This window comes from Labeo rohita, chromosome 21 (assembly GCF_022985175.1).
Source record: "Labeo rohita strain BAU-BD-2019 chromosome 21, IGBB_LRoh.1.0, whole genome shotgun sequence".
Classification (NCBI taxonomy): domain Eukaryota; kingdom Metazoa; phylum Chordata; class Actinopteri; order Cypriniformes; family Cyprinidae; genus Labeo; species Labeo rohita.
The window spans coordinates 17466340-17487779 of NC_066889.1; the positions used below are offsets into that span (position 1 = coordinate 17466340).

Consider the following 21440-nt stretch of genomic DNA (forward strand, 5'->3'; position numbering starts at 1 on the left):
ATTAGTGTATTTGTTTTGCGTGAGTTATGTAAAGTGAATGCAGAGTCGCAGTTCAGTTGATAGAAATAGGCCTACCTCTGAGTCAGTGTTGTTCTTTCAGGCTGTCTTCAGCAGAGAGATTCGGTGAGATCAGACTGGCTCGTTCTCTCTTTTCATCATTCAAGTAAACTTATTGTATTCCAACATCCTCCGCATTGGCAAAGCTGAGTTGAATTTGTGCGTGTGTGTGTGTGTGTGTGTGTACCCACCCTCTCTCTTGTTTTCCTATCTGGGATATGGACTCTGAAAAGGGATTTTTTTAGGATGATACACTGGGCAAATTTCCTAGACGTCAGAAAATCTCCCATAGGTTCAAACCTCTGTTTGTTTAGGAGGCCTTATTGGAGCTCTGCTGCACCTACCACAGCGAGGAACTCGCGTCTCCCACGCTCAAACATGGATTCGGCCCCCAAACCGCTCATTTCTCAGTCCCTCCCTGTCGCAGCGCAAACTTGACGAGCCGACCTGAAAGCAAACTGTTTTGAAGCAAGAGTCCATCTGTTCCATCAGAGACCTGTGGTCAGACGGGTCCTTGAGACCCGCTTTGTCTTGTGTATTTGAATCTGTCCTCACTATGCTAATGCATCCCAGAACGGGACTTGAGCTTGAGATTGGAACCGGCCCTTTATATCAGATCTGGATGAACTACAGTATGTAGAAACAAATGACCTAACTAGTCTGATCTAAATATTGTACATCCAGTCTGGATCGAAATCACTGCTCTGTCGTACCATTTGGCATTTCATTACTTCCTTGTTTGGACAACTGGTTTGTTTCAAAACTTAGTAAGCTGTCTACGTAGGCAGCATTTTAAAGCATTGTAAAAACACTCCAGGCTCAAAGGAATGTGTAGGCAACTATGTTGCCTTGTAAGATTTCTTTTTCAGAAAAGTTTGTTGTTGGTAAGATTTTGTGTGTGTGTGTTTGGAAAAAGTCTCTTATGTTCACTGAGGCTGAATGTATTTGATCCAAAAAAAACAGTTCAAAGCAGTAATATTGTTAGGACCCTATGATTTCCGTGATGCTGAAAGCGCGGACGGAATCACGGAATCCAGTAATAAAAACGCAGTTTACAGTTTTAATGCAAAATGTGATGGAATTTGTCAAAGTCGTCAGTATACGTCAGTACACTCAAATTGCAATATGGACTAGTATTTGTAAATATTAAGCTGCAAAAGGACTATTTAAACATTAATCCTGCATGTTCTGCATGTTCTGCATAATCATACAATATTTCTTCATTGTTTTAATTGTAATAGTAAATCACCTTTATTTGCCAAAAAATATAATTTGTTTGTTTTTTTTATTAATGAAAAGATAACTTAATGTTTTATGCCTTCATTTTAACATTTCATAAGGCTATTGTAAGAATAAATTAAACTTGTTTTTATGCATTACATTTTTTAGACATGCTAAAACGCAGAATTTGGTAACAATAAAACATTAAGTGGTTGAAAAAAATGTAATTTTTGTTTAACTTTTAATAAATTTATGTTAAATTGTTTAAGTGTCTAATTTTGTTTAAGTAGACATGCTTTTTGATTAATACAATTTCATTTTCCTTTAAAAAGGAGTCCAGAAAAATTAAAATGGAAAAAAAAACTGAATTTGGAAAAAAAATAAAACAGAATTTGGGAAAAAATAAAACGCATTTCATAGGGCCCTACATTGTGAAATATTGCAATATTTAAAAACTGCTTTCTATTTTAATATATTTTAAAATGTAATGTATTCCTGTTTTGGCAAAGCTAAATTTTCAGCAGCCTTCAGTGTAACATGATACTTCAGAAATCATTCTAATATGTTGATTTGCTGATGAAGAAACATTTATCATCAATACTGAAAACAGCTGTGTTGCTTTTAATGAAAAATCACAGGTCAGTTAGAAAGTACACTTATTTATTATTTTCTTTGCAATGTTTTTCTGTCACTTTTTGTCACTAAAGTAGGTTTTAAAGAGACAGTTCGCCCTAAAATGAAAATTGTCTGAAAACTGTCAATAATTGCTCACCCTCATGTTGTTACAAACCGATAAGGTCTTCGTTCATCTTCAGAAGACAAATTAAGATATTTTTAATGAAATCTGAGAGCTTTCTGACCCTTCATAGACAGAACTGACACATTCAAGGCCCAGAAAGATAGTAAGTGTATCATGGTACTCTCATGAACACGCATTGAAGAAGAAATTGTTGAATAAAGTTGTTATTTTTGTTTTCTATATGCATAAAAAGTATTCTCATAGCTGTATAACATTAAGGGTGAACCACTGATGTCACATGGACTATTTTAATGATGTCCTTACTACCTTTCAGGGCCTTGAACGTGTCAGTTGTGTTGCTGTCTATGCAGGGTCAGAAAGCTTTCGGATTTCATCAAAAATATCTTAATTTGTGTTCCGAAGATGTACAAAGCTCTTACGGGTTTGGAACGACATGAGTAATTAATGCTATAAAGTTAAGCCTCCAATGTGGAACTTTATTTGTGCATTACATGAGTTGCCTCCTCCATAGGGTGTTCCAGATCAGTCATTTATGAGGTTGTGTGACTGTTAGAGCGCTGCCTATGTAGGCAGTGAGGTTTTGGAACAAAACATATGTGTCATTGCCCAGTGCGCGTAGCCTCTGTGAGAAGTTGCAGGGAATGAGGAAACAAGTTGGCTGGACGGCGGAAACAACTGGGACTTTCCCATAAGAAAAGCATTTCTCCTCCTATTAGCAACACACATTAAAGCCATGTTTCATTAATCTTCCTGTTGCTGCTGCTCGTTGAATGGTGTGCTGAGAGCCCAGGGAACGACATTAAATTGGGATACTTGATGGTGTGATTAGCAGTGTTTTGAAGTGGAGAAGGAAGGAAATCACTGTTCAGAGACCTCTTAATGTTATCATGTGGAAAAAGGGGGTCTTGAAGGGAGCGTTGGGGTTGAGTGCACATGGGGTGCTCTGTAATTTTGCTCATGAGAAATGAAGGGCTGGACTGGTTTTTTTCAGAAGGTCTTAGCTTTGATGTGAGTCACATCTAAATGTCATACAGTTTAAGGAATAGCTCATGATTTACTCACCTTCATGTTGTTCCAAACCCATATGCTGTTTTTTTTTTTTTTTAGTGGAACAAAATTTTTGAAGCATCTTTGCACAGCTTTCCATACAACAACAGGTAACAAAAGGGAAAAATCACCATAAAGGTAGTCTTAAAGGGATCATCGGATACTAAGTTCACTTTTACATGTTGTTTGAACATTAATGTGTGTTGGCAGTGTATGTACAAATATCACACATTGACAGAGGCCGCTCCCACGATAGTTGATTGACGTGAGTGTTTTACCTCAGATCAGCTGTAACAGTCCGCCCTCTTTGTTTCGATGCCGGAGCAGGGATGTAAGTTAGACAAGAATATCTCTGATGGAGCGATTGAGGTGTTGTGTTGCTGGATGTAATAATGAACATAGTGGTCGTCATTTACTCCCGACATCTGAGCCGCTGAAGATGCAGTAGATTACATTTGTTTGTAAAGGGAATGTGCCTCCCGATTTACATATATCCGTCTATTTTCGCGGGAATCATTCGTGATCCAGCTTCACTTACAGCAGAAGTGAGTATAAGTGTTTTTTTTATGAATCTTGTGATCGGCTTTCCGCGGCTAATTGCGGCTAAATGAGGCTAAAGTAAACAGACTCGTCTTTCCACAGAGAGAAGAGAGGGGCGGGGCGAGCAGAGCTCATTTGCATTTAAAGCAGCCTCGACCAGAACAGGATGATTTTTACAGAGCTGATTTTAGCAAGGTAAAAAGGGTGTTGTTTTACACAACCTTTGAGAATTTTTAACCAAAGTATATTATAGACTTTTCATTAAGACCCTAAAGAATCATATCAACTTGTGGAAAATGGGCGTCCGATGACCCCTCTAATGATTTGTGTCCAGTATTACAAGTTACTTTTAGAGCCATGTGATGGCTTTGTCTGAGGATTTGCAGTTTTTTTGCAGCAAATCTTGCCCTGTGTTATGTACATTATGTATATATGTATACACACACAAACACACACCAAACACACGTATATATTAATACATCTATAAATATACACCATACACACACACACACATAATGTAACCACACAAACTTTTATTTTGGATGTAATTAATCGCGATTAATCGATTTTAAAAAGCTATAATTATTTATTATTTATTATTCTTAAGATATTATAGTCAGAACATCTGATTTTTGTTCATTGTGAATGCACTTTTCCAGAACGTATTGAACTACTCAAAAGCATTTGAAACCTTTTTATTTTATTTGTAATTTTGTATTAAAAAAAAAAAAAAAATTGAACATTTTTTTTCTTTTTGCATTTTTTTTGCATTCTTTCTAGTGCTGTCAAATCGATTAATCGTGATTAATCACATCCAAAACATTTTGTGTTTTCATAATATATGTGTGCGTATACTGTTTATTTATATGTATACACACACACATATATATATTTACAAATATAAATAAACACCGTACACATATATTATGTGAACACAAACTTTTATTTTGGATGTGATTTAATTACGATTAATCGTTTTGAAAGCTCTGTTTACTGTAAATAGCAGGCGTTTGTCTTTATTTATTTATTTATTTATTTATTTATTCTTAAAGCTATGTCATATAAATGTATTACATAAAAAAAAGTATATCAAAATGACTGAGTAAATGAATTTCATTTTTGAACTTTTTTTTTTTTTTTTTTTTTTTTTTTATTATAGTCAGAACGACATCTGATTTTGGGACAGATGATAAATCATTGTGAATGCACTTTGCCAGAACGTTTGAACTACTCAAAAGCATTTGAAACCTTTTTATTTTATTTATTTATTTATTTATTTTGCATTTTTTTTGCATTCTTTCTAGTGCTGTCAAATTGATTAATCGTGATTAATCACATCCAAAACATTTTGTGTTTTCATAATATATGTGTGCGTATACTGTTTATTTATATGTGTACACACACACAATATATATATTTACAAATATAAATAAACACCGTACACATGAACACAAACTTTTATTTTGATGTGAAATGAATTTTTGAAAGCTCTAACTTTTTGAACTTTTTTTTTTTTTATTTATTTATTTATTTATTTATTCTTATTACGTCATATAAATGTATTACATAAAAAAAAGTATATCAAAATGACTGAGTAAATGAATTTCATTTTTGAACTTTTTTTTTTTTTTTTTTTTTAGAGTCAGAACGACATCTGATTTTGGGACAGATGATATTGTTCATTGTGAATGCACTTTGCCAGAACGTATTGAACTACTCAAAAGCATTTGAAACCTTTTTATTTTATTTGTAATTTTGTATTAAAAAAAAAAAAAAAAAATGAACATTTTTTTCTTTTTGCATTTTTTTTTTTTTTTTTTTTTTTGCATTCTTTCTAGTGCTGTCAAATCGATTAATCGTGATTAATCACATCCAAAACATTTTGTGTTTTCATAATATATGTGTGCGTGTACTGTTTATTTATATGTATACACACACACATATATATATATTTATAAATATAAATAAACAGCGTACACATATATTATGTGAACACAAACTTTTATTTTGGATGTGATTAATTACGATTAATCGATTTGAAAGCTCTAACTGTTTACTGTAAATAGCAGGCGTTTGTCTTTATTTATTTATTTATTTATTTATTTATTTATTTATTTATTTATTCTTAAAGCTACGTCATATAAATGTATTACATAAAAAAAAAGTATATCAAAATGACTGAGTAAATGAATTTCATTTTTGAACTTTTTTTTTTTTTTTTTTAATATTATAGTCAGAACGACATCTGATTTTGGGACAGATGATATTGTTCATTGTGAATGCACTTTGCCAGAACGTATTGAACTACTCAAAAGCATTTGAAACCTATCTATCGTTTTTTCCCCCTAGGCTGCTTCCTTTTTTTTCACCCTATATATTCCTTTCACTTTGGTCTCGTTTTAACCAGGCGTATGGAATGATATTAACCTCAGAGGGATGGAAAAGATAACCAAAGTAAAATGAAAAAGTTGGTTTGTTCCGCTGGAGCAAAAGGAAGAATAAGGAAAGTGTTAAGGTTTTGACGTAGGGGATGAGAAACAGCAAATTTTCCATCGCTGTTTTGACCATTAGAAAACGGTGGCTTGTGAATTGCAGCTCTGCGAGGCTGACTGATTAGAAGCCTGAGGAACAGAGACACTGTGACTCAGCATTAGAATATGACCTGGGCTGCTGCGCTAGCCTTTGTGCTGTTGCAGCTTTTCAGTCACGTGGCACAATCAGGGATTTTTACAGCAAAAAAGCGTTATTTTTGTGCTTTGTCACATCAGAATAACACTTTTGTAAAGCTTTGCTGTCATAATCTGTGTCATGAGTAATATCTTCACACAACCATCAAACTTCTCCAACATAATCCTTTAACTTCCCAACATGAATTAAGTTTGCTATTCTGACACATTTTTTTCTGACTTGTTCAATGACAAACTTCCTTTTAATTTAAAGGGATAGGTCACCCAAAAATTAAAATTCTGTCATTAATTACTCACCCTTGTGTCGTTCTAAATCTGTAAGACCTTTGTTCATCTTTGGAACACAAATTAAGCTATTTTTGATGAAATTTGAGAGCTTTCTGACCTTGCACAGACAGCCATGCAACTGGCACGTTCAAGGCCCAGAAAGGTAGTAAGGACATTGTTAAAACAGTCCAAAAAAGAGACTTTATTCAACAGTTTCTTCTGCATCATGACGCATTGGAACAACACAAGGGTGAGTAAATAATGACAAAATTTTAATTTTTGGGTGAACTATCCTTATAAGAGATGACAAACTGTAACTGAAACCAATTACACTGTAGCTTGTGAGAAATTGCTAGTCAATGTCACATTTACACAGAAAGAGCAAGTAACACATTCAGTTTGGAAAACTTGAAATTGTATTTTCTTGAAAACGAACTCCAAGAATCTTTGTTTTATTTACAACTTAAAAAAATAACATGTATAGTAAATGTGACAAACATGTAATAATATAATGTTTAATATATTTAAAATCTTTTTTACATTGAAAAAAAAATTGACGTAGATTTTTCCATTTTAAATTTGTAGTAAATTTCACAAACAGTTACAAATAATTGTGACTTAAATGTGAACTATGAAACCTAAAGTAGTATTTTCTTGTAAAACCAACTCCAATGATATTTTTTTTTACAACTTAAAACTTTTTTTTAACATTATACACTAAAGAGAAATTGATACAGGACAATGTATTTATTTATTATTTAAAAATGTATTTTGTTTATTTTAAATTTCACAAGCTTTATGTAATGTATTTAAAGACTTTTTTTTACTTAAAAAAAAAAAATAAAAATACGTAGGAGAATTTTCACACAAACTACAAATAATTGGCAAGTAACAGTGAATTAAACATTAAGTCTAAAAACTGAAGTAGTAGTTTCTTGTAAAACAAACTCCAGTTAGCTTTTATTTTGTTTACAACTTTTTTTTTAACATTATAAACACAAACAGACACAGGACAATATTTCACTCAAAAATGTATTTATTATTTAAGAATGTTTTTTATTTATTACAAATTTAACAAACCTGTGATATAATATATTTAAAGTCTTTTTTTTTTACATCAAAAAAAATTGACGTAGGACAGTTTTCATTCTAAACTGTATAGTAAATTTAAAAAAAAACTACAAATAATTGGCAAGTAACAGTGAATTACACATTTAGTATAAAAACTAAAGTAGTATTTTCCTGTAAAACGAACTTTTTATTACCGTAAAACATTTTTTAGCATTGAAATTTTCACTCAAAAATGTATTTGTTATTTAAAAATGTTTATTTATTTATTTAAAAATTCACAAACATAAAATAATATATTTAAAGTATTTTTTACATTTAAAAAAAAATTGATGTAGGACAATTTTAACACAGAAGTGTATAGAAAATTTTGATGTAGGCAAATTTTCACTAACAAATTTGTGGTAAATTTCACAAACAATTACAAATAATTGGCAAGTAACAGTGAATTAAACGTTAAATCTAAAAACGTAAGTAGTTGTTTCTTGTAAAACACTCCAATTAGCTTTGTTTTATTTACAGCTTACACTAAACAAAAATTTGTAGTAAATTTCACAAACAATTACAAATAACAGTGAATAAAATGTTAAGTATAAAAACTGAAGTAGTATTTTCGTAAAACGAACTCCAGTAATCTTTGTTTTATTTACAACTTGAAAAATCATTTTTTTACATTGTACTTGAGGAAGAATGTGTAGAAAATGTATTTTAGGGTGCACATATAGGATTTTGTGGGGGTTCCTTGTGCTATATTTGACTTGGGTGCTTTAAAGGAGATTCCGTCACTCTTCTCTCCTCAGTCCCAGAATCCTCTGGTGCAACCGCCTTCCCCTCACACTCACTGTTTGTGCTGGTATCGGGTAGATTCTGGCAGTCTCCCGGCCTCTCTGTGGTCTAGACTGGAGCTAGTGTGCTGCGTTCTGAAGGAGCCCCATGAGTCACTCTTCCCAAAACCACCATCTCTGTGTGAGAGCATCAGCTTCACCGCTGGCCTGAAGACATCACCGCTCGGACTGTCACAACATGGGCTTTCACACGCGTTTTCGGTCTCTTAACACGCATTCCCGCTGGCCTCTTGCTCAGCGAGTCCCTGCGCTACGATGCTGTGAAGTGGCTCTGTTTTCTGTCACCAATTGTTGGGCGTTCTTTGAGAAACCAGCTTGCTGACAGCCAGTGAATCGCTCGTCTGGTCGGTCATAGTTTTGCAGTCTTGCAGTTAAAAGCGTGAAGTTGCTCATGCTAACCTTGGTTTACTAGCAGATGTTTGAGCTAGAAGCTTTTTCAAATCAGTTTTTAGGAAACTTTAAAGCCTAAAATTCATGGAGATATGTCTTTGTATTGTGCTTTATGTAGAGCTTGGTCAGGCTATTTGTCTTTTTCAGGGAGGAGGAGACTTATTTGAGGTCCCTGGTGCGTTCCTGCTGAGTGCTCAGGCCGCTGGAGATGCAGTGACCACATTTATGTGAAACCTGAAGCCACTTCTGCTGCTGCTACTGCTGCTACATACAAAAATTGTGTAACCCTTAATGTCAGTGCCTGTCAGTGTGTTTTTATGTACAGATTCACACATAACACTGTTCTAAAAGTCGTACGACCTTCAGCTCCATCATACACGCCTGACTATTTCTTTAAATGACCTTGAGCTCTTCAGTCACCGTGATCTATTTTCATTCAGTGTCTCTTTCACGTGTCTGACGTGTGCAGATGCAGTCATGTTAAGCTCACTGTTTCTGTCCAGAACACCTGTTTCCCTGTGCGACTTCACGCACCGCTTGTTTAAATCCCCCATAATGGTCATTTGTCATCGTTCAGTGTTAGATTTTGTGAGGAGGTTCTCCAAAAAGGTCAGAAGAAGGTCGGAGGATTTTGTTTGTCATGTGCATGTAGTGCACAGTAAAAAGCTTTTCACACAGGTCAGTTTCAGCTTATCTGTGCGATATAATACATGGAAAAAGAAGCATAATCTTAAAGTCGTCATAACAATAATAATAATAATAATTGTAGTAACAATTATTTATTTATTTATTTTGTTCGCTTATTTATTTTCCCACCTGAAGAAGCTGAGTAGCACATTTTAGCACCCTGCCCTAGATAAAAAAAAAAAAATGTGTTGCAAAGATAATAATATTAATAACATTTGATGTAGTATTATTATAATATTATGTACTAGTAGTAGTAGTAGTAGTAGTAGTAGTAGTAGTAGTAGTAGTTTATTTATTTTCTCACCAATGTAATATAATAATTATAATATTGATATTTATTTATTTATTTTTTTCTCATCTGAAGATTTTTAGCACCCTGCCCTAGATGAAAAATGTGTAACAAAGATAATATTTTACTATGTAATATTTTATTCTTATATTTATCATTATAACAATATAATATTTATTACTGTAGTAGTAATAATAATAATAATAATAATAATAATATCACAATAATAATAATCATTTATTATTATTATTATTATTATTATTATTTTATTTTTTATTTTCTCACCGTTTATTTTTCTAATATTTAATACTTTATTAATAGTAGTAGTAGTAGTAATAATAATAATAATAATAATAACCATAATAATAATCATAATACAAATAGTAATAATATTATTATTATTATTATTATTATTATTATTATTATTTGTTTGTATTATTCTCTCACCTGAGGAAGCAATATATTATAATATAATATAAATTATAGTAACAACTACTAATATTGATATTATTTATTGATTTTATTTGTTTTTGATATAATAAAGATAATATTTTATTATGTAATATTTGTATTGTTATATTTAATATTATATTACAACTATTATTGTTGTTGTTGTTGTTGTTGTTGTTGTTGTTGTTGTTGTTGTTGTTGTTGTTGTTGTTGTTGTTGTTGTTGTTGTTGTTGTTATTATTATTATTATTATTATTATTATTATTATTATTATTATTATTATTACCTTATTTATATTATTTTTCAGTTTATTTATATTATTGTTCAGTATTAGTATTTAGTTAGTACTTATTTTAGTTTTAGTTTATTTATAATAATAATAATATTTTATTATATCTTTTATTTTTCTAATATTTAATACTTTAAATATTATTTATTATTATTATTATTATTATTATTATTATTATTATTATTATTATTATTTGTTTATTATTTTCTCACCTATATCATTTTAGTATATCCTACATTATATGAAAAATAAGCATGTATTGTATTATATTGTATTGTATTATATTGTATTATATTATATTATATTATATTATATTATATTATATTATATTATATTATATTATATTATATTATATTATTGTATTCTAATATTATATTATAATGTTATTATAATAGTAATTACAGTAACAACTATTAATATTGATATTATTTCTTTATTTTTATTTATTTTCTCACCTGAAGAAGCTGAATAGCAATTCAAATTAAATTTATTACCCTCCCCTAGATACAAAATAAGCATTACAAAAATGATAATAATAATAGTAATAGTAGTAGTAATAATAATAATGTAACAACAGCTGTTATTTATATAATAATAATAATAATAATTAATAATAATAATTATTATTATTATTATTATTATTATTATTATTATTATTATTATTATTTATTTTTTTAGTATTTTTATCACCTGAAAAGGCTGAATGGCATATTTTAGTTATTTTGACAGCCAGTCCCAGGTTAAATCAGGAGATTATTTCAATGATAGTGGATTATTTCAAAACATTTCAACAACAGAATGTGAATCTGAGCTGAGCTGATCTTGTCCTGGTTGGAATAGTTTACCGAGATTAAAATTTTGTTTTGTTGTAATCTGACCTGAAGAGGAAATGCCTGGGAAGAGGAAGCAAGAATGTTTAGCTTGTTTAATAACAAACAAATGTCTTCTTCATATTTCTCTCTCCTTCCTCCTCTTCCACTCATGCATGAATATTAATTTGGTGAAGGAGATGTGGCAAAGTTAAGTCCATCTGCTGAGTCATGGCAGAGGTGATGGCTCCATTGCGACCTGCCATGTGCAATGAATACAAACTGTCTTTGAGTGGGAAAATTGAACCCCGTCACCTCACAGCACACAGACGTGCAGCTTCTCGCGGACACGCGCAGACACCCTCACATGCACCAACACACCTTGCAGGTAGCTAGCGCGTGTGAGGGAATAGCTGACTGTGGCAGAATAAAGAGCAAATCCTTCTGGGAGCTCAGTGTCCTTGCTGTCAGGACAGTTAACTTCCTGTGCCGCTCTGACCTCTCGGGCTGTATGGATTTGTGTGTTTGTGTGTGTGTGGATGGTGCATTGAGTGTGCTGTGGAGCATTCATGAGTTCATGCACGTTTATTACACCATTCAGAAATGTATTTGGTTCACAGCTTGGTCTCTTCAAAACTTTATTCTCAGAGTCTGAAGTAATTTAATTAGTCGAACACATTAGTCAGTAGTGCATTAGGGAATATTTAATTTGGCACATGGTTTTGGTAAAATTGTCTCCTGTGTGGAGAATGTGGCTAGACATGCCGAAACTAGTCTGAAACGGGCTCGTTATCAGAAATCCTTATTTTTAGCTCGGGCCCCTGAAAAGAGAGGAAAAAAAATCAAATAAGAGAGGGACAGAATAATTAACTTTTGGGAATTCGTAAATGAATAAATTTTATAAATGTATTAGATATTAAAAATAATGATTATTAACATTTTATAATTTAATTTACATAAAATTAAATTATAATAGAAATAATATGAGCATAATTTATCATTAAGTAACATCAAATGTATTTATTTATACATATTCATTCATTTTGCACCTTACCCTAGATAAAAACTAAGCATATATTTGACTCATGAAATGTATTTTATTTTTATTTTATTTTATTATTTTATTTTATTTATTTTGTTTTAATTTTTAAGATAGCTTGTTATATTATTTATTTATAGTCTAAGGTAACACTTTGATTATTAACGTTAGTTATTGTGTTAACTAACATAAACAGTGCACAGTACATTTATTAGACTGTTTATTAATCTTTGTTAATGTTAGTTAATGAAACTAGTTCTTCATTGTTAGTTCATGTTAGTTCCCAGTGCATTAACTAGTGTTAACAATCTTGTGATTTTAATAATGCATTAGTAAATATTGAAATTATCATTAACTAAGATTAATTAATGTTGTAGAAGTATTGTTTATTCCTAGTTCGTATTAACTAATGTAGTTAACTAATGTTAGCTAATGAACCTTAATATAAAGGTGTTAGAGTGTCGAATACAGATCTGAAGATCAGCGCAATGAACTTGGCGAGTCTCACAAAAACTGTCAAGAAATGGTTGGGTCATATTTCACAGTGTAAAAATAAAATATAATTGCTTGTTTTTTTCCTGTTGTTTTTGGGGTAAAATATGAGCCAGACTATTCTTTCTCAGATCCGCTGTTTATATTGCTTGTTATTTCATCACAGACTGGACAAAGTGTTTGACCCAAAAGTAAAGTGTGTGTTTTGCTCCACTTGTAGCACCAAACAGAATTGGAAAAAATAACTAGTTTGGTATGCACTTCAGGAAATGTGAGGTCTGGGAACCTTGGCTGCTTTAATTGACCAAGCCTCCCCCAAAAATCCAAATGACTGACAGGTAAAGCAACCAATCAGTTTTGTTTTGTGCCATGTCATGTTTAGGAGAGCGTGGAAATGTCCCCCCAATAACAGACTGGTGTGTAAAACTCTTGGACATATTTTAAAGAGTCTATGCCATGAACTTTGCATATTTCAAATACTTTTGAAAATCCAGCGTTTAGTTGATCCTTTTAAGCGGTCATTGTCACAGCTGTAAACACGACGGCTTTCTACTTCCATGAGGGGTTTGGCATCACAGGATCTTTGTTTCCAGGCAGAACATTAAAGAACGTGACACGCACGTCTCCCAGAAATACTGTAGAATTCAACCAATCAGATGACAACTTTGAAACTCCTGAAGTGAACCTTTGATTGAATGGTTCTTTGTGGAACCAAAAATGGTTCTTCTATGGCATCGCTGTGAAGAACTTTTTAAAGCACATTTATTTTTAAGAGTGTAGGTATAAAACGCGACATTTTGTTTTTGTCCCTTTAGATGCAAATGAGCTGGTGCTTCCAGCCCCCTTTTCAGAAGAGGGTGGAGCTTCAAGAGCCGGCAAGAACAAAACGGGTCAATCTCATGTGCTGAAAATGTCAGAAACTCTCAGTAGCTGTGTTCAGCCTTATATGTTCAAACCAGAATCGGTTTAAAAGTACTGTGCATAATAAATGCATGTTTATGAGTTACATAGACAGCGCATTTAAAAATATAACAACAAAGCTGGTCTTATGGTGCCATTGCGTACTATTACAAACTTTGTTAGTCCATCTTTTGATTATAAGCTCGACGTATTCAAGCAGTCAACTTCACATTGCTTTCATATGCAATTTTAATCACCACATTCCTATTTATGATCATTCTGGTAGCATGTGAAGGAAGCATCAGTGAAAACAGGCAGAGACAATGGTAGCTTTAGCAACATTAGCTTTACAGAGTGGCAAGAAACTCTTTCCGAAAGGCAGTTTGGAAAACCAGCGTGTAATACTGACTTTGTCTGGAGCTGATGTTTGTGCACAAAGCGTTGGTATTTTTTTATAACTCATCCGTTTAAATTATATTAAGCCTTAAAGTTCTGCATAATTTCGGGCGTGGTCACTTGAGTGTCAGATGGATTGCTGCTGCTGTCACCACCGTTGCGCTAGGCGGGCGTGGTTTCAGCAACTAGCTCCACCCACGTCCCGCCTCTTTGCCAATTTTCGATTGATGGTGACTGCCAACTCCCGCCCACTAAGAACTTCAAAAATGCTCTTCAGAAACCTACGGGTGATGTCACGGACACCACGTCCATATTTTTTACAGACTATGGTATTGACCCCTAAACATGTAGGAGACTTCACTGTTTTTTTTTTTTTTTGTTTTTTTTTTTCCAGGGAAATTTCTTTGGAAAATGAAATTTAACCATACTGTCCTCAGCAGCTCAGATGGAGGGAGTCTACTGAGACTCGTTTGTTCATTGGTACATCCAAAAACACAATACTTGTAATGCTTCTTTAGCGCTGACATTATATAACTTCAGTAATAGCGGACTGCTGTTTCTCACTCAGGACACAGGAGATCATCACAGATGGGTGGGATTTCTCCCTACGATGACGTATGTAGGAAGAAATGTGGAATTGCATGTTCAGAGAGACTGTTTATGATTTATTTCGATTATTAAAAAAATGAGTGGGTGGATTTTTACCATTATAGGCTGGTTGTTTGAAAACACTGCGGACACACAACTGTTCAAACACATTTTGCATAATAAGTCCTTTAAGGTGGTCTGCATCTTTTTTTCCTCCCCTCAGTGAAAATGTGCCTATCTTCACCCATATGGTCAAAGCACAAACCTTGTGGCTGGTTTGTCATGAACCCAATGATTTAAGGATAGAGAGGCTTGCATTTTGGCATTCCCCATTCACTCTGTGTGACTCAGTGGCCTAAAATTTCTTTGTTCAAATGCTGACGGCATAACGTTAGTCAACATTTACAGCCTGAAATGCTCCAGATCATTTCCTCCCTTGCTCATCCATTCCTGTGAGGTCATTTTTTGGCTTTGCAAACCAACTGGCGCTGATGAAGTTATAACTTCCAAACTTCCTTTATGATTCTTATTTGCCACATTTTGTCACTTTTATTCGTCCTCCTCCATTCACATGGAGGATGTACTGGTGAGACAAAAGAGGGAGCGTCGTTGCTGGCAAGACAAACGCTCCGGCGGAATGTTTGGAGTCTGTTGCCAAGCAATGCGGCGGGTTTTGATTTACGATTACATCTTCCGACCGGCAGCTTGTTGCAATTAGCGTTGTCGTTTGAGAGGCCGAGAGAGCGAACGGGTGGGTGTGTGCGTACAGTATTCTGTTTATTTGACTGAATATGCTCCAGCATTCTCTTCACAAGATCTTCAATGATCTTTCACACCGCCTGTTGTGTTTAACATCTATCTTTACCCTCTGTTTTTAATTTTTTTGTTTTCTTTCTATCCGTTACAGATTCCATGTCTTCCTCTGAGCTGGTCACTATATAACTTGCGTGGTCTTTAAGGGAATGGCGAAGGCTGTAGATTAAATCCAGATATTTAGTTTTGTTTGAAGTGTTGCTCTGACTGGACCAAAGCGACGCGGTTGCATGAGGGGCTGGTTTTAATTCTCAGAATCAGGTCAGCGATCGGCCAGCAATCACACATGAATGTGTTTGTGTGGGGAATCTCATGCTCTGAGATGGCTGGTTTGAGGGTCTTCTTCAGCTTAGACTTGGGTTTCCTTTTGATGAAGAGCATCTATGACAGATCCTAATGTGTTTATGGTGCTAAAGCTTTGCTCGCTAGGCAACACTACAGAACAGGCCTTTTGGTTTGACGTCAACCAGAAGATGAGATGGATTGTGTGTGTCTTATTTATTGGAAAGTCCTGATCGGATTTGATTGATTTAACAAAATTTGATATCTTGTATCAATACTAAAGTGATAACTTGTCAGCTTCATGGGACTGATTTAAAAGGAAAAAAAAACTGGGCTTGTCTGTAAATAGTCTTTTGTTTAATCACCATTTTGTTGTATGTCAGGGTTTCTGCAGGGCTTAAAAAGTTAATTCACCATTTCACAAATTAAAGCCTTAAAGGATTTAAATCAGAGCGTCTTGAATCCATATAGTGGTATTAAATGTTGCATGCATTGTCTTGTTTTCCTAACCCATTTGCAGATACTTGTTCTTTTTAAACCATAAACATGCTTTGTTTTGGTAAATTTCACAGAAAACAAGCTCAAGAAAACTTATGTAATTTTAATTACTCTGGTATTTTGATTTAAGAATCTTAGGGCTGCAACGATTCCTCGATTCTATTCGAGTTCTATATTTTAAGAAGTCTTTAAATGCGTTTTGCCCGTGTCAAGTAATCAGCAAAATACCGGAAGTGGCTAACTATGCTAACCGTTCATTGCAATTTCAAAAAGTTTAAACCCTCAGTCTGAGTTTACACGTTTGATGTCCACATATTCATGAAATAACAGTGGCTGTAGCTTTTTTATCATAAGGAAATGGCGAAATGTTAACAATTAAGTGGACGTTTGAATGAAATGTTGTTGAGTCGATATTAAACAATGATTAGATCCCACAGTAAACTGTAAAAACAATCGTCAGGCCGTTTAGCGCCCTCTGCAGTCATTTGATATAATGCGTAATTGTACATTAGCTCTATTGTTCATAATACATTATGTGTTTTAAGTTTTGTTCAATAAAACTATATGACTACTTGCTTTTGATACTTTATTTGAACTGTTACTGCCTCATTGCTATTATATATGTATTTTAATGAATTTTAAAGGCTATTGTTCACTTAGGCCTATTTTTATTACTACAAAACAATTATAGTTATCCGATTACTCGATTAATTGCCAGAATAATCCACAGATTAATCGATTACCAAAATAATCATTAGTGACAGCCCTAAAGAGTCTTTACGCTTATTCTTTTGGACCCCTATTAAATTACTGTATGGACAAAAACAAAACAAAAAAAAACAAACATTTTTTTCAAAAGTTATTTATGCAGGTTTGCAACGATGGAGTAAATGATGACAAGACTATTTGTTTTTGGGTAACTTTATTAAAGGAGAAGTCCACTTCCAAAACAAAGATTCACATATAATGTACTCACCCCCTTGTCATCCAAGATGTTCATGTCTTTGTGTTTTGAGTAAAACATTTCAGCATTTTTCTCCATATAATGGACTGATATGGTGCTCTGATTTTGAACTTCCAAAATGCAGTTTAAATGCGGCTTCAAACGATCCCAAATGCGGTTTTCTTAAAATAACCGATCGCTACGCTAGATAAGACCTTTCTTTCCCAGCTGGGATCGTTAAATGAAGCCACATTTAAACTGCATTTTGGAAGTTCAAAATCAGAGCACCATATCTGTCCATTATATGGAGAAAAATGCTGAAATGTTTTCCTCAAAAACCATAATTTCTTACATCGTGGATGACAAGGGGGTGAGTACATTATCTGTAAATTTTTGTTCTGGAAGTGGAGAGAACAAAGACGTGGGTCTTTCAAACGTTTCATTTGTCCACAGGCATTTTCCCATTCTTTTCTACTCTTCTTATCGCTAGGAAAGCAGTGGAGACTTGCATCTCTTCTCTTGTTGCCCTCAACTTAAAATTGCAACCAAAAGCCGTACAATGTGGCAATTGTGTTGTGGTAAAAATAGCAACAGATAGCGCCAGTAGCTCATTAAGTGCAGCCATTTCATGTCATCAAAATAATTGTGTCCCCCATAGTTCAAAATATGAATAAAACTTTAAATCATATAAATCTTTCATAGGTTTTCTACTACATATTTCATTGAGACACCATATATGTCATATTAAGTCATACCAGGGGTTCATTCTGCCTGACCTTCTGAACTTTGCAGAATTAGGAGCACATTGTTTTGTAATTTGTAAAATGATATTGTACTGTGGTAAACTTTTGATACTGTGGTACAGCCATCCACTCCTGCAGATGATTGATGTGCAGTTGATGTGGGAATCCAAAGAAGATCCTACCAGATGATCCAAATTCCATCATCTCCCCACAGAGCACATTGATTTGCCTCCGTCACCACATGTTAGAGGCCGCGTGCGACTGTGCTGCGTGTTTGCGTGTGCATGTGTTACGTGGATTCAGATGGTGCGGACACAGCTGTCTGGGTGTAATAAGACACACAGGTTGTCCTCATGTGGCCTTTGTTGTTTCTTTGGTATTTCTTAGCACACGTTTCTCCCTCGGTCTCGTCTCGTCTCTCCGTCTCGTCCACATGCTCCACTTTTGCACTCATTTCACACGCACACCCTCTTTCAAACATAATTAAGCTTTTGTTCGGCAAATGGAAAGAGGAAAAAATGATGACGGGCTGAGCGATGGAAGGTAGGCTAACGGAAAGGAAGAGAAAAGGAGGTAGGGAGGAGAACAGTCAGAGTTTTTGTGGTGAATGCCCATGTTGTTCCTATTTTAAAGCCCTATGGGCCTAATGGCTGCGCAGACTGGCGCTTTTGCCGCTCAGCTATTGTTCTGTGCGCTGTCAAATCAGCCTGACTTTAGTTGTTGTTTTTGTGTAGTCTGCTCTGACTCCATTGTTTCTGACCCATTTTTAAACTTTTCATTCTGTAAATCAGGGTTTTGTTTTTTTGAGTAATTATTTTGCTGTTTTTTCAGATGAAGGTTACACTGTGAACATCCAAAAGAGCCATGGTTTGCCTTTAATCTACACACATACACAATTCAGTTGTAAACTTAAAGTTAGACTCATGAAACAGTGAAATGAAGATATTCATGAAAAATATTCCTGCGTGTGTTATTTTCAGATTATTTAATAACTTTTTACTTGATGATTTGCCACAACTGCTGATATTCAGTATATATTATGTAGTGCTACTTAGTTAATTATAAAACAAATAAAATCCATATACTGTTGTAATTTACGTTTCAGGACAAAAAAAAAATGGAACAGTTCAGTAGAATTTATTTATTTATTTATTTATTTATTTTTTATTTATTTATTATTAATAATGCATGATGTTTTACTATAATTAAATACAAAACGAATAAAAATTGCATTTCAGGAAAAAAGTTAATTTTGTAGAATTTAATTTTTATTTTTAACCATATATAATTATAATTATTTGTATTTATAATTAAATACAAAACAAATAAAAAACATATAGTAATTTGCATTTCAGAAAAAAAACGACCAGTTAGTTTAGTAGAATATTTTATTTAATAATTATTATTATATATAAACTGTTAGTTTAGTATTTTATTTGTTTTATTTAATTTAGTTTTCTTTATTTTATTTTATGTACTGTAATTAAATACAAAAGAAATAAAATGCATAGTATTTTGCATTTCAGAAAAAAACTGACCATTTAGCTTAGTAGAATATTTTATTATATTATACTTTTATTTTATTTTATTAATTATTTGTACTGTAGTTAAATACAAAACAAATAAAATACACACAGTAATTTTGCATTTTAGAAAAAAAACTGACCAGTTAGAATTTGTTTTATTTTATTATTTTTTTTTAAGTTAATGTTGTACTATAGTTAAATACAAAACAAGTAAAATGCATATAGTAATTTGCATTTCAGAAAAAAAAAAACCTGACCATTTAGTTTAGTAGAATTATTTTATTTTATTTTTATTTTATGTACTATAGCTAAATACAAAAAAGCTCAATTTTATTTTTATTTTATTATGTACTATAGGTAAATACAAAAAAAATAAAATGCATGTAGTAATTTGCATTTCAAAGAAAAAAAATGGCCAGTAAGTTTAGTAGAGTATTTTTTATTTTATTTTATTTTATTTTATTTTGTACTATAGTTAAATATAAAACAAATAATGCATATAGTAATTTGCATTTCAGAAAAATAAAACGACCAGTTAGATTGGTAGAATATTTACATTTTTTTTTTTTTTTTTTTTTTTTTTTTTTTTGTACTATAGTTAAATACAAAAAAATTAAATGCATATAGTAATTTGCATTTCAGAAAAAAAAACCCCGACCAGTTAGATTAGTAGAATTAGTAATTATATATTTATTTATTTATTTATTTTATTTTATTTTATTTTGTACTATAGTTAAATACAAACAAGTAATGCATATAGTAATTTGCATTTCAGGAAAAAACTGACCATTTTATTTTATTTTATTTTATTTTATTTTATTTTAGTTTAGTTTAGTTTAGTTTAGTTTAGTTTAGTTTAGTTTAGTTTAGTTTAGTTTAGTTTAGTTTAGTTTATTTTTCTGGCTTTAGTTTTTCTCCAGTCTACCCTGACTGCATTGTTCCTGACCCATTTTTACACTTTTGTTTTAGAAATCAGTATTTAATTTCATTTAATTTCTGGCTTTAGTTTTTCTCCAGTCTACTCCGACTGCATTGTTCCTGACCCATTTTCAGACTTTTATTTTAGAAATCAGTGTTTGTGCAGTAAGTCAAATGTTACAGCTAATTTTAGTCTCCCTCCAGCACAATAAAACTTATTTCATTTGCTCCTTTTACAGCACAACAAATTACACCAGCTAACCAGTGCGGTATCCGTCTTCTCCTCAGACGTCTAAGCTAAAGGGAATTGACTTTTCTCGTTCGGAATTAGGCGCAGTGCTAAGAGACCTTGGCGTCTGATTGATCGGAGCTTGAACAGGATAAAAACGGATTTGTCAGTTGAGATGGTTCAAGACCTCAAGAGCACTTTTCTGCAGCTGCTCAAGTGTCCTGACTAACGATGTGTGCATTTCTTTCTCCTAGGGCTGGTGTATGGCAGTCAGGTGGTCGTCCCTCCTAAAGTGAACGCCGTCTTGGGAAAAAACGTCACCCTCAGCTGCAGGGTGCAGGTGGACACGAACCTCAGCCTGACGCAGAGCTCATGGGAGCGGAAGCTGCCCACTGGATGGGTGACTCTGGCCGTGTATAACCCCATGTTTGGCATCTCCATCCCGCCAGATTACGAGCGACGGCTGTCCTTCCGCTCGCCCTCTATGCACGACGCCACCATCGTGCTAGAAGACGTGGGTTTCGCTGACATCGGCATATACACCTGCAAGGTTGCCACCTTTCCACTGGGTAACACTCAGGCCTCCACCACTGTCAGCGTGATAGGTAACAAGAGACGCCGTGTGCTTGTGTTTTGCAGTCTGATTAATTTAGATTAAATCCTGGTG

The 21440-nt window shown here is 33.2% G+C and overlaps 1 protein-coding gene across 3 annotated transcripts in view; it reads left to right on the top strand.

Moving 5' to 3' along the window:
• Window positions 1–21440, top strand: part of nectin3b (nectin cell adhesion molecule 3b) — an 87775-nt gene that overhangs the window by 16848 nt on the left and 49487 nt on the right. For all 3 annotated transcript variants that reach the window (XM_051093228.1, XM_051093227.1, XM_051093226.1), the window contains exon 2: window positions 21028–21378. In XM_051093228.1, the coding sequence (XP_050949185.1) occupies window positions 21028–21378 (351 nt within the window). The remainder of the gene's footprint in view (window positions 1–21027; window positions 21379–21440) is intronic.